Genomic DNA, 14,936 nt, shown 5'->3' on the forward strand with positions numbered 1-14,936 from the left:
ATGTTAAGGGGTTACAGGGATGTTAAGGGGTTACGGGGATGTTAAGGGGTTACAGGGATGTTAAGGGGTTATAGGGATGTTAAGGGGTTACAGGGATGTTAAGGGGTTACGGGGATGTTAAGGGGTTACATGGATGTTAAGGGGTTACGGGGATGTTAAGGGGTTACGGGGATGTTAAGGGGTCACAGGGATGTTAAGGGGTTATATGGATGTTAAGGGGTTACAGGGATGTTAAGGGGTTACAGGGATGTTAAGGGGTTACATGGATGTTAAGGGGTTACGGGGATGTTAAGGGGTTACGGGGATGTTAAGGGGTTACAGGGATGTTAAGGGGTTACAGGGATGTTAAGGGGTTACAGGGATGTTAAGGGGTTACAGGGATGTTAAGGGGTTACAGGGATGTTAAGGGGTTACAGGGATGTTAAGGGGTTACGGGGATGTTAAGGGGTTACAGGGATGTTAAGGGGTTACAGGGATGTTAAGGGGTTACAGGGATGTTAAGGGGTTACGGGGATGTTAAGGGGTTACGGGGATGTTAAGGGGTTACGGGGATGTTAAGGGGTTACATGGATGTTAAGGGGTTACAGGGATGTTAAGGGGTTACAGGGATGTTAAGGGGTTACGGGGATGTTAAGGGGTTACGGGGATGTTAAGGGGTTACGGGGATGTTAAGGGGTTACGGGATGTTAAGGGGTTACATGGATGTTAAGGGGTTACAGGGATGTTAAGGGGTTACGGGGATGTTAAGGGGTTACGGGGATGTTAAGGGGTTACGGGGATGTTAAGGGGTTACATGGATGTTAAGGGGTTACGGGGATGTTAAGGGGTTACGGGGATGTTAAGGGGTTACGGGGATGTTAAGGGGTTACGGGGATGTTAAGGGGTTACATGGATGTTAAGGGGTTACAGGGATGTTAAGGGGTTACAGGGATGTTAAGGGGTTACGGGGATGTTAAGGGGTTACATGGATGTTAAGGGGTTACAGGGATGTTAAGGGGTTACGGGGATGTTAAGGGGTTACGGGGATGTTAAGGGGTTACATGGATGTTAAGGGGTTACAGGGATGTTAAGGGGTTACGGGGATGTTAAGGGGTTACAGGGATGTTAAGGGGTTACATGGATGTTAAGGGGTTACAGGGATGTTAAGGGGTTACAGGGATGTTAAGGGGTTACGGGGATGTTAAGGGGTTACGGGGATGTTAAGGGGTTACGGGGATGTTAAGGGGTTACATGGATGTTAAGGGGTTACATGGATGTTAAGGGGTTACATGGATGTTAAGGGGTTACGGGGATGTTAAGGGGTTACAGGGATGTTAAGGGGTTACAGGGATGTTAAGGGGTTACAGGGATGTTAAGGGGTTACGGGGATGTTAAGGGGTTACATGGATGTTAAGGGGTTACATGGATGTTAAGGGGTTACGGGGATGTTAAGGGGTTACGGGGATGTTAAGGGGTTACGGGGATGTTAAGGGGTTACGGGGATGTTAAGGGGTTACGGGGATGTTAAGGGGTTACATGGATGTTAAGGGGTTACATGGATGTTAAGGGGTTACATGGATGTTAAGGGGTTACGGGGATGTTAAGGGGTTACAGGGATGTTAAGGGGTTACAGGGATGTTAAGGGGTTACAGGGATGTTAAGGGGTTATATGGATGTTAAGGGGTTACAGGGATGTTAAGGGGTTACGGGGATGTTAAGGGGTTATATGGATGTTAAGGGGTTACGGGGATGTTAAGGGGTTACGGGGATGTTAAGGGGTTACAGGGATGTTAAGGGGTTACGGGGATGTTAAGGGGTTATATGGATGTTAAGGGGTTACAGGGATGTTAAGGGGTTATATGGATGTTAAGGGGTTACAGGGATGTTAAGGGGTTACAGGGATGTTAAGGGGTTACGGGGATGTTAAGGGGTTACGGGGATGTTAAGGGGTTACGGGGATGTTAAGGGGTTACAGGGATGTTAAGGGGTTACGGGGATGTTAAGGGGTTATATGGATGTTAAGGGGTTACGGGGATGTTAAGGGGTTACGGGGATGTTAAGGGGTTACAGGGATGTTAAGGGGTTATATGGATGTTAAGGGGTTACAGGGATGTTAAGGGGTTACAGGGATGTTAAGGGGTTACAGGGATGTTAAGGGGTTCAGATCCATTTATTGACTTTCTTAATTACTTTATTAAATATCACAAAATACAAACTTTGTCCACGAATCATTTGTCAGTTCCTCTGAAGGATGTCCTCCTCCTCCTCCTCCTCCTCCTCCTCCTCCTCCTCCTCCCTTATTATCCACACCACTCAACCCTGCGCCGCTAATCGGCCTCTGCGGCCGTGCCGCGCGGGGAAGCTAATCACTGATCAACACATGTCTGAATCTGACTCCTGAGCAAGTGAGCATGCTTCGCCTGTTGCAGGAACTTCAAACCTGCGTCCTTCCTCCCAGAGGCTGAATGTGTGTTCAGCGGCAGCTTCATGATCATCCCGAGGTGAGAGGGTGCTGCTCACGGCTCACAGAACATGACGCCCCAAAGCTGACGGCGGTCCCGCGGGCTCTTCACCTCCAGGGCATAGTGAGGAAAGGAAGTGAAGGTCTTTCGATCAGCAGCTGACAGTCTATAGCAGGGGTGTCAAACTCAAGGCCCGGGGGCCAAATCCGGCCCGCGACTTCATTTCATGCGGCCCCTCAAGAGCTTGCAAAGAATATAATATGTTTATTATACGGTTACATGCCGATTTACAGAAGACGTTGCCCATAAACTACATGTCCCACAATGCATCTCAAATTTGACTTTTTTCTCAGAATTTGACTTTTTTTCTCAGAACAAGTTTTTTACTCTTATTTTCTTCAAAATATTATTTTCTTCTTAGAATTTGCCTTTTTTTTAAATCATTTTGTAACATTCTCAGTGAAAAGACCTGCAATGATTTGCCCTAGACTTCTGCTTTCAGACGTAGTTAATTATGAAGTTATTACCCTATCCGATGATAATCCAATGCAGAGGCAATAATGTCATATAATACATTATTTTATATATATTAAATATTTATATATGTATTTTGATATATTATCTTAAAGTTACAACTGGCCCTTTGAGTGCAACCACAATGCTGATGTGGCCCGCGAAGAAATTGAGTTTGACAACCCTGGTCTATAGAAATATGTTTCCTTCGCAGCTAGGAAGCCAGACGGTCCGCGATGACGAGCCAGTCACTTCTCTGACCCGCGCTAAGGGCTATTCTTCTGTCGGGGGACGGGAGGACATTTACTAAGGCACCGCACGCAAGTACAATCTGAAGGCACTTGTACTTTAATTGAGTATTTCCATGTTCTGCTACTGTGTACTTCTACCCCACTACAGTTCAGAGGTACATGGTGTACTTCTACCCCACTACAGTTCAGAGGTACATGGTGTACTTCTACTCACTACAGTTCAGAGGTACATGGTGTACTTCTACTCCTCTACAGTTCAGAGGTACATGGTGTACTTCTACCCCACTACAGTTCAGAGGTACATGGTGTACTTCTACCCCACTACAGTTCAGAGGTACATGGTGTACTTCTACTCCACTACAGTTCAGAGGTACATGGTGTACTTCTACTCCACTACAGTTCAGAGGTACATGGTGTACTTCTACCCCACTACAGTTCAGAGGTACATGGTGTACTTCTACCCCACTACAGTTCAGAGGTACATGGTGTACTTCTACTCCACTACAGTTCAGAGGTACATGGTGTACTTCTACTCCACTACAGTTCAGAGGTACATGGTGTACTTCTACTCCACTACAGTTCAGAGGTACATGGTGTACTTCTACCCCACTACAGTTCAGAGGTACATGGTGTACTTCTACTCTCTACAGTTCAGAGGTACATGGTGTACTTCTACCCCACTACAGTTCAGAGGTACATGGTGTACTTCTACCCCACTACAGTTCAGAGGTACATGGTGTACTTCTACTGCACTACAGTTCAGAGGTACATGGTGTACTTCTACCCACTACAGTTCAGAGGTAGATGGTGTACTTCTACCCCACTACAGTTCAGAGGTACATGGTGTACTTCTACCCCACTACAGTTCAGAGGTACATGGTGTACTTCTACTCCACTACAGTTCAGAGGGTACATGGTGTACTTCTACTCCACTACAGTTCAGAGGTACATGGTGTACTTCTACTCCACTACAGTTCAGAGGTACATGGTGTACTTCTACCCCACTACAGTTCAGAGGTACATGGTGTACTTCTACTCACTACAGTTCAGAGGTACATGGTGTACTTCTACTCCTCTACAGTTCAGAGGTACATGGTGTACTTCTACCCCACTACAGTTCAGAGGTACATGGTGTACTTCTACCCCACTACAGTTCAGAGGTACATGGTGTACTTCTACTCCACTACAGTTCAGAGGTACATGGTGTACTTCTACTCCACTACAGTTCAGAGGTACATGGTGTACTTCTACTCCACTACAGTTCAGAGGTACATGGTGTACTTCTACCCCACTACAGTTCAGAGGTACATGGTGTACTTCTACTCTCTACAGTTCAGAGGTACATGGTGTACTTCTACCCCACTACAGTTCAGAGGTACATGGTGTACTTCTACCCCACTACAGTTCAGAGGTACATGGTGTACTTCTACTGCACTACAGTTCAGAGGTACATGGTGTACTTCTACCCACTACAGTTCAGAGGTAGATGGTGTACTTCTACCCCACTACAGTTCAGAGGTACATGGTGTACTTCTACCCCACTACAGTTCAGAGGTACATGGTGTACTTCTACTCCACTACAGTTCAGAGGTACATGGTGTACTTCTACTCCACTACAGTTCAGAGGTACATGGTGTACTTCTACCCACTACAGTTCAGAGGTACATGGTGTACTTCTACTCCTCTACAGTTCAGAGGTACATGGTGTACTTCTACCCCACTACAGTTCAGAGGTACATGGTGTACTTCTACCCCACTACAGTTCAGAGGTACATGGTGTACTTCTACTCCACTACAGTTCAGTGGTACATGGTGTACTTCTACCCCACTACAGTTCAGAGGTACATGGTGTACTTCTACTCCACTACAGTTCAGAGGTACATGGTGTACTTCTACTCCTCTACAGTTCAGAGGTACATGGTGTACTTCTACCCCACTACAGTTCAGAGGTACATGGTGTACTTCTACTGCACTACAGTTCAGAGGTACATGGTGTACTTCTACCCACTACAGTTCAGAGGTACATGGTGTACTTCTACCCCACTACAGTTCAGAGGTACATGGTGTACTTCTGCCCACTACAGTTCAGAGGTACATGGTGTACTTCTACCCCACTACAGTTCAGAGGTACATGGTGTACTTCTACCCACTACAGTTCAGAGGTACATGGTGTACTTCTACCCCACTACAGTTCAGAGGTACATGGTGTACTTCTACTCTCTACAGTTCAGAGGTACATGGTGTACTTCTACCCCACTACAGTTTCAGAGGTACATGGTGTACTTCTACTCCACTACAGTTCAGAGGTACATGGTGTACTTCTACTCCACTACAGTTCAGAGGTACATGGTGTACTTCTACCCCACTACAGTTCAGAGGTACATGGTGTACTTCTACTCTCTACAGTTCAGAGGTACATGGTGTACTTCTACCCCACTACAGTTCAGAGGTACATGGTGTACTTCTACCCCACTACAGTTCAGAGGTACATGGTGTACTTCTACCCCACTACAGTTCAGAGGTACATGGTGTACTTCTACTCTCTACAGTTCAGAGGTACATGGTGTACTTCTACCCCACTACAGTTCAGAGGTACATGGTGTACTTCTACCCCACTACAGTTCAGAGGTACATGGTGTACTTCTACTCTCTACAGTTCAGAGGTACATGGTGTACTTCTACCCCACTACAGTTCAGAGGTACATGGTGTACTTCTACCCCACTACAGTTCAGAGGTACATGGTGTACTTCTGCTCACTACAGTTCAGAGGTACATGGTGTACTTCTACTCCTCTACAGTTCAGAGGTACATGGTGTACTTCTGCTCACTACAGTTCAGAGGTACATGGTGTACTTCTACCCCACTACAGTTCAGAGGTACATGGTGTACTTCTACTCCACTACAGTTCAGAGGTACATGGTGTACTTCTACTCCTCTACAGTTCAGAGGTACATGGTGTACTTCTACCCCACTACAGTTCAGAGGTACATGGTGTACTTCTACTGCACTACAGTTCAGAGGTACATGGTGTACTTCTACCCACTACAGTTCAGAGGTACATGGTGTACTTCTACCCCACTACAGTTCAGAGGTACATGGTGTACTTCTACCCCACTACAGTTCAGAGGTACATGGTGTACTTCTACCCCACTACAGTTCAGAGGTACATGGTGTACTTCTACTCCTCTACAGTTCAGAGGTACATGGTGTACTTCTGCTCACTACAGTTCAGAGGTACATGGTGTACTTCTGCTCACTACAGTTCAGAGGTACATGGTGTACTTCTACTGCACTACAGTTCAGAGGTACATGGTGTACTTCTACCCCACTACAGTTCAGAGGTACATGGTGTACTTCTACCCCACTACAGTTCAGAGGTACATGGTGTACTTCGACCCCACTACAGTTCAGAGGTACATGGTGTACTTCTACTCCTCTACAGTTCAGAGGTACATGGTGTACTTCTGCTCACTACAGTTCAGAGGTACATGGTGTACTTCTGCTCACTACAGTTCAGAGGTACATGGTGTACTTCTACCCCACTACAGTTCAGAGGTACATGGTGTACTTCTACCCCACTACAGTTCAGAGGTACATGGTGTACTTCTCCTCCACTACAGTTCAGTGGTACATGGTGTACTTCTACCCCACTACAGTTCAGAGGTACATGGTGTACTTCTACTCCACTACAGTTCAGAGGTACATGGTGTACTTCTACTCCTCTACAGTTCAGAGGTACATGGTGTACTTCTACCCCACTACAGTTCAGAGGTACATGGTGTACTTCTACTGCACTACAGTTCAGAGGTACATGGTGTACTTCTACCCACTACAGTTCAGAGGTACATGGTGTACTTCTACCCCACTACAGTTCAGAGGTACATGGTGTACTTCTGCCCACTACAGTTCAGAGGTACATGGTGTACTTCTACCCCACTACAGTTCAGAGGTACATGGTGTACTTCTACCCACTACAGTTCAGAGGTACATGGTGTACTTCTACCCCACTACAGTTCAGAGGTACATGGTGTACTTCTACTCTCTACAGTTCAGAGGTACATGGTGTACTTCTACCCCACTACAGTTCAGAGGTACATGGTGTACTTCTACTCCACTACAGTTCAGAGGTACATGGTGTACTTCTACTCCACTACAGTTCAGAGGTACATGGTGTACTTCTACCCCACTACAGTTCAGAGGTACATGGTGTACTTCTACTCTCTACAGTTCAGAGGTACATGGTGTACTTCTACCCCACTACAGTTCAGAGGTACATGGTGTACTTCTACCCCACTACAGTTCAGAGGTACATGGTGTACTTCTACCCCACTACAGTTCAGAGGTACATGGTGTACTTCTACTCTCTACAGTTCAGAGGTACATGGTGTACTTCTACCCCACTACAGTTCAGAGGTACATGGTGTACTTCTACCCCACTACAGTTCAGAGGTACATGGTGTACTTCTACTCTCTACAGTTCAGAGGTACATGGTGTACTTCTACCCCACTACAGTTCAGAGGTACATGGTGTACTTCTACCCCACTACAGTTCAGAGGTACATGGTGTACTTCTGCTCACTACAGTTCAGAGGTACATGGTGTACTTCTACTCCTCTACAGTTCAGAGGTACATGGTGTACTTCTGCTCACTACAGTTCAGAGGTACATGGTGTACTTCTACCCCACTACAGTTCAGAGGTACATGGTGTACTTCTACTCCACTACAGTTCAGAGGTACATGGTGTACTTCTACTCCTCTACAGTTCAGAGGTACATGGTGTACTTCTACCCCACTACAGTTCAGAGGTACATGGTGTACTTCTACTGCACTACAGTTCAGAGGTACATGGTGTACTTCTACCCACTACAGTTCAGAGGTACATGGTGTACTTCTACCCCACTACAGTTCAGAGGTACATGGTGTACTTCTACCCCACTACAGTTCAGAGGTACATGGTGTACTTCTACCCCACTACAGTTCAGAGGTACATGGTGTACTTCTACTCCTCTACAGTTCAGAGGTACATGGTGTACTTCTGCTCACTACAGTTCAGAGGTACATGGTGTACTTCTGCTCACTACAGTTCAGAGGTACATGGTGTACTTCTACTGCACTACAGTTCAGAGGTACATGGTGTACTTCTACCCCACTACAGTTCAGAGGTACATGGTGTACTTCTACCCCACTACAGTTCAGAGGTACATGGTGTACTTCGACCCCACTACAGTTCAGAGGTACATGGTGTACTTCTACTCCTCTACAGTTCAGAGGTACATGGTGTACTTCTGCTCACTACAGTTCAGAGGTACATGGTGTACTTCTGCTCACTACAGTTCAGAGGTACATGGTGTACTTCTACCCCACTACAGTTCAGAGGTACATGGTGTACTTCTACCCCACTACAGTTCAGAGGTACATGGTGTACTTCTCCTCCACTACATGTATTTAATCCCTTTAGTTACTTCTCAGATCTGGATGAATGATGTGAAATATAACCAAGTGTTGAATCAGACTTTAGTTCCACCTGGAGTAAATTCACCAGCTACCCTGCAGTCTACAAAGTACTTCAGACTAGCTGCACCTTCACCAGCTACCCTGCAGTCTACAAAGTACTTCAGACTAGCTGCACCTTCACCAGCTACCCTGCAGTCTACAAAGTACTTCAGACTAGCTGCACCTTCACCAGCTACCCTGCAGTCTACAAAGTACTTCAGACTAGCTGCACCTTCACCAGCTACCCTGCAGTCTACAAAGTACTTCAGACTAGCTGCACCTTCACCAGCTACCCTGCAGTCTACAAAGTACTTCAGACTAGCTGCACCTCCACCAGCTACCCTGCAGTCTACAAAGTACTTCAGACTAGCTGCACCTTCACCAGCTTTGAGAACACTTTCAGGGTTTCCCACACAGACTATACTTGGGCGGGCCGCCCAGGTATATTAACGGCCGCCCAGGTATATTAACGGCCGCCCAGTTATATTAACGGCCGCCCAGGTATATTAACGGCCGCCCAGGTATATTAACGGCCGCCCAGGTATATTAACGGCCCAGGTATATTAATGGCCGCCCAGGTATATTAACGGCCGCCCAGGTATATTAACGGCCGCCCAGGTATATTAACGGCCCAGGTATATTAACGGCCGCCCAGGTATATTAACGGCCGCCCAGGTATATTAACGGCCGCCCAGGTATATTAACGGCCCAGGTATATTAACGGCCGCCCAGGTATATTAACGGCCGCCCAGGTATATTAACGGCCGCCCAGGTATATTAACGGCCCATGTATATTAATGGCCGCCCAGGTATATTAACGGCCGCCCAGGTATATTAACGGCCCAGGTATATTAACGGCCGCCCAGGTATATTAACGGCCGCTCAGGTATATTAACGGCCGCCCAGGTATATTAACGGCCCAGGTATATTAATGGCCGCCCAGGTATATTAACGGCCGCCCAGGTATATTAACGGCCGCCCAGGTATATTAACGGCCCAGGTATATTAATGGCCGCCCAGGTATATTAACGGCCGCCCGCCCAGGTATATTAACGGCCGCTCAGGTATATTAACGGCCGCCCAGGTATATTAACGGCCGCCCAGGTATATTAACGGCCGCTCAGGTATATTAACGGCCGCTCAGGTATATTAACGGCCGCCCAGGTATATTAACGGCCGCCCAGGTATATTTCGCGACCCATTTAGTTTTTTTTTCTTTTATAATTTTTTAATAATTTTTTTTTTATAATTGTTTTGTATTCGTCCGTGACCACGACGCCATCTGCGATCGATTGACTTGTGGACGATGATCCCTCGCTCCCTTGCACTGATCTCGCCTCCTTCTGGCCTGTTAAGTGGCCTGCCTCACACAGGGTGACTGGCTGTCCACATGATGTGGCCTGCCGACACGGCCACTGTCATACAGATCATAAATCAAAGCCCTTGATTGGTCTCTGTGTGTCATTCAAGCTCGGGATCAGCTCAGCTCAGGTGAGGTAAAGGACTCTCTGCGTGTTTAGATAGTTAGTCTAAGTTCTCAGTGGGTCTCAAACGGTGTGGTCACCGTTTATGTAAACACATATTTCCATTTGAGAGGGTAGTGATTGGTCTAATGGATAGCGAGGTGGGCTGAAGATCGGAAGGCTGTGGGTTCAAATCCCGCCAGGAACACCACCACTAGTGTGCCCTTGAGCAAGGCACTTAGCCGTTAGTTACTCCAGGGAGAATGTCCCTGTAATCGGTCATTATAAGTCGCTTTGGATAAAAGCGTCAGCTAAATGAAATGTAGTGTGATTAGTAAAATATGCATGAATAAATAAATAAAAAGTTAACTGGGTGAAAAAAGGTAAGATACACTTTTAAAACTTGTTGAGAGAAAACTAGTCTTTGCTGCTGCCTCAAAGAGGAGCAGGGGGAGAGGAGGGAGAGGAGGGAGAGGGGGGAGACAGGAGAGGGGGGAGACAGGAGAGGCTGGTTCAGGAGCACAGACACACTCACAACTATAAATGAATAAACAAGTTTCAGTGTTTTGTTCATATTGGAAATGGGATGTTATTGGTTATGGCCATGATTTTATGATTATTGAAATGTATACAGTTCTGTTTAATATAGGTGTTTCCATAGATCTAGTCTCTTTATTTCCCCTCAAAATGCACCAGATTGATGCATTTAACTCCAACATAAAAAATAAAATCTTACCGGGGGGGCATGCCCCTGGACCCCCTAGAGGATTTGAGGTCGACCCCCACTAAAAATCACATGGATAGGTTCCTAAATACATTTATAAATACATTTATTTATTTTTTAAAGTAACCCACGTCCATGTGTTCATGTGTGGGTAGTAGATTTAAACTATGGGCTATCATTATGGGCCCTGCCTGAACCTGTTCGCTCTGCCATCGCGTGAAGGGTCTGCTAACAAGCGACCAACAGAAAGGTTCCCCCCCCCGCTACCACCCCCCCCCCCCCCCCAAGTATATTTCAGATCTGTGGGAAACAGATCTGTGGGAAACGCTGGCAGTTAATGGACCAGCACCAGAGGCGTTCCCATACACACAGGCGTTGGAGCTGTTCGTCATGAAATCCCAGAAGCATGAAGTGCTCTGACAAACAGCGCCATCTTTGTGCAAAATGATTATAGAGGAATGAAGAGTCAATAAATAAACATGTTGTTAAAACTTTTTTTTTTTTTTTTTCTCTCTGTCCTGATGGGCTCTCTGTAGGGACTGCTTTCTGCCGAGTGGTGTGCTCTGTACTCCATGTCTCTGTGTGTGTGTGTGTGTGTGTGTGTGTGTGTGTGTGTGTGTGTGTGTGTGTGTGTGTGTGTGTGTGTGTGTGTGTGTGTGTGTGTGTGTGTGTGTGTGTGTGTGTGTGTGTGTGTGTGTGTGTGTGTGTGTGTGTGTGTGTGTGTGTGTGTGTGTGTGTGTGTGTGTGTGTGTGTGTGTGTGTGTGTGTGTGTGTGTGTGTGTGTGTGTGTGTGTGTGTGTGTGTGTGTGTGTGTGTGTGTGTAAGAACGAGTAGCGCTGCTGCCTTCTGCCAGGTCAGCTTGAACATGAGATGTTGTCTCAATGCTTTCATCTGGTTAAATAAACTCTTATCTAATCTTATGTTATCCCACCTGTCGGATAACAGTAATGATAGTAACATGTATGATAGTGTCCCTCCCTGATGAGCAGTTCTTAGGGATGTGCGTGTTGCCCTGCAGCAGGTTGTTGCCCTGCAGCAGACACATCGCGCGGAATGTAAAGAGAGTCGCGCGGCGCCTACCTGTCTGCGCTCAGCGCGGTGAGCGTGAACACGGACACCCCCACGGAGGTGAGCTGGATCACGGGGATGAGTTTGCACGCGGCCTCTCCAAACACCCACTCCACGGAGAAGAACCGGAAGGCGTCCACCGGCACGCACGTGAGCAGCAGCAGCAGGTCCCCCGCCGCGAGGCTGGAGATGAAGATGTTGGGCACGCTGCGCATGGCGCTGTTCGTGATGAAGATCTTCACCAGCGTGATGTTCCCCAGCAGCCCCGCGGTGATGACCAGGATGTACACCGAGGTCATGACGCAGCGCACCACCAGGTGCACCGTCTCTCCGCCGTCTCCGGGAAACCCCTCCGACTCCGAGCCGTTAGGGCGGAGGAGCTCCGGGAAGAGGAGGAGGTCCTGCTCCTCCATCCCGAACTCCATCTCGAGATCCAACTCCGGGAGGGAAGTGTCCAGAGGGGAGAAGCCAACCGGAGCTCCGTGCGTAAAGACGCAGCGAGGAGAAGAGGAGCGCGAGGAGCGCGAGGAGCGAGAGGAGAGAGAGGAGCGAGAGGAAGGAGAGGAGAGGAGAGGAGAGGAGAGAGAGGAGCGAGAGGAGAGGAGCGAGAGGAGAGGAGAGGAGACAGAGAGAGACACCGGGAGGAGGAAAGTTTCTCTGACTGAGAGCTGAGACTCAGAGGGTGTGAGAGAGAGAGGGGGAGTGTGTGAAGGAGAGAGAGGGGAGTGTGTGAAGGAGAGAGAGGGGAGTGTGTGAAGGAGAGAGAGGGGAGTGTGTGCGTGTGTGCGTGTGTGCGTGCGTGCGTGCGTGCGTGCGTGTGTGTGTGTGTGTGTGTGTGTGTGTGTGTGTGTGTGTGTGTGTGAGAGAGAGAGGGTGTGTGTGTGAGAGAGAGGGTGTGTGTGTGTGTGTGTGTGTGTGTGTGTGTGTGTGTGTGTGTCTGTGTGTGTGTGTGTGTGTGTGTGTGTGTGTGTGTGTGTGTGTGTGTGTGTGTGTGTGTGTGTGTGTGTGTGTGTGTGTGTGTGTGTGTGTGTGTGTGTGTGTGTGTGTGTGTGTGTGTGAGCGAGAGAGAGGGAGGGAGGGAGTGTGTGAGAGGGAGTGTGTGTGTGTGTGTGTGTGTGTGTGTGTGTGTGTGTGTGTGTGTGTGTGTGTGTGTGTGTGTGTGTGTGTGTGTGTGTGTGTGTGTGTGTGTGTGTGTGTGTGTGTGTGTGTGTGTGTGTGTGTGTGTACTAGCATTACTATACTTGTGGGGACCTACATCTGTTTACACAGTCACGTGTGGGGACTCGCCTCCCTTATGGGGACAAAATGGAGGTCCCCATAAGAGATCATTACTTTTAGGGTGAAGACTTGGTTAAGGTTAGGATAAGTCTCCAGGAAATGCATGTAAGTCAATGTAATGTCCCCTGAAGTGATGTATACATGGTGTGTGTGTGTGTGTGTGTGTGTGTGTGTGTGTGTGTGTGTGTGTGTGTGTGTGTGTGTGTGTGTGTGTGTGTGTGTGTGTGTGTGTGTGTGTGTGTGTGTGTGTGTGTGTGTGTGTGTGTGTGTGTGTGTGTGTGTGTGTGTGTGTGTGTGTGTGTGTGTGTGTGTGTGTGCGTGCGTGTGTGTGTGTGTGTGTGTGTGTGGAGCAGAGAGAGGAACGAGTCCTCAAAGCTCGTGTCGGCCTGATGGGTCAGAGACCATGAAAGCAGTCGCGCTGCAGTTCCTCTCTATCGTTGTCTTGTTACTGCAGAAGCATCAGATGTCTTAAAGGTGGGTCGGTTTGAGAAACCGGCTCGAGGTGCACTTGTTGCTCTGAACGTCCGACAGCCATGGATATTATATATACATACTGATAAAATAGGGCCTCTAACTAATTACCTTTAAATAAACTCACTTTCCGATTGTTTTTCCGGTTGTGTATTTTCTAATTCTAGCGCACTCGAGCTGGTTTCTCCAGAATGACCGACCGCACCTTTAAGATGTGGAGATTATCGTGCTGAACTAAACACGCAACTATCATAAACGTTGAGATTATTTTATGCAACATGGGAAAGAAATCCCCATGAGATGCATACTGCCCCCTAGTGTTCAGGAGGATGTAGTGCAAGGTGGCCCTGAGTACTTTATATGTGTATCTTCCAACCACTCGGTGTATAAGGTTGATTCTGTATTGATCTGCTCGTGGTTACAGACAGATAGATCTTTAATGTGTCATTGTTCAGGGACAACGACATTACAATAAACTCAAGGTGCCAACACGCAACAACAAGACAATACCAAAACAACAAGACACTAAATGGGACTTATGGGACAGAGTTTTTTTCATGGTGTTAAGAACAGCAAGTCATAATGAAGGATCAGCGCTTTTATCAAATGCTCTTGTGTTTGTAACGACCTGTTTCATAATCAATATATCCTCACGTGTCCACATACTTCTGGAGGGGGGGGTGAACAAGACAGATGGGGCACTGTGACCATAATGGGATAATTAAAGAGAGAGACTGGTGCAGAATAAATGAGCTCTGTCCAAACTGCTTTACATTTTCATAATGAATTAAAAGCACGTGTGGGGTTGGTTAGTTTTTACGCGCGACATCAACCTCTAACAGCTCCCTCATAAAGCCTGTAAAGATGGTATCTGCTCCTGTTGTTATAAAGCGCACATATCTTTCACTTTAGTTGCTTTGTTTGACATATAGAATCACACAATGTGTGAACAGATTTGAATCTGAGGTCTTCAGAGCGGCCTGTTGTTGTCATTCATAATGTTCATAAATCAGTCCGACCATCATCATTTTAAACGATTTAAATAACAAATCCAGAGTTGTTTTCCTCCGCATTATGTTTAAAGCCTCAGGCTCATATAGCATGTCTTCTTGAAGTAATGGATATGCAATTCATCAGCTCTATGACCTAATAAAACATCAATTGGTTATTTGCTGATAGCCTCTGGATTTTTGTAATGGCTCAGATCAAAAACAACCGACTAACGGCTAGTG

General features: G+C 47.1%; 1 protein-coding gene across 1 annotated transcript in view; it reads right to left on the minus strand.

Moving 5' to 3' along the window:
• Window positions 1-12,548, minus strand: part of nmbr (neuromedin B receptor) — a 52,202-nt gene extending 39,654 nt beyond the window's left edge. Inside the window, exon 1 of the mRNA XM_034078648.2 lies at window positions 11,968-12,548. Coding sequence (XP_033934539.1) covers window positions 11,968-12,380 — 413 coding nt within the window. The 5' untranslated portion in view covers window positions 12,381-12,548. The remainder of the gene's footprint in view (window positions 1-11,967) is intronic.
• Between the last annotated feature and the right edge of the window lie 2,388 nt (window positions 12,549-14,936).

This window comes from Pseudochaenichthys georgianus, unplaced genomic scaffold (assembly GCF_902827115.2).
Source record: "Pseudochaenichthys georgianus unplaced genomic scaffold, fPseGeo1.2 scaffold_455_arrow_ctg1, whole genome shotgun sequence".
NCBI classification, from domain to species: Eukaryota; Metazoa; Chordata; class Actinopteri; order Perciformes; family Channichthyidae; genus Pseudochaenichthys; species Pseudochaenichthys georgianus.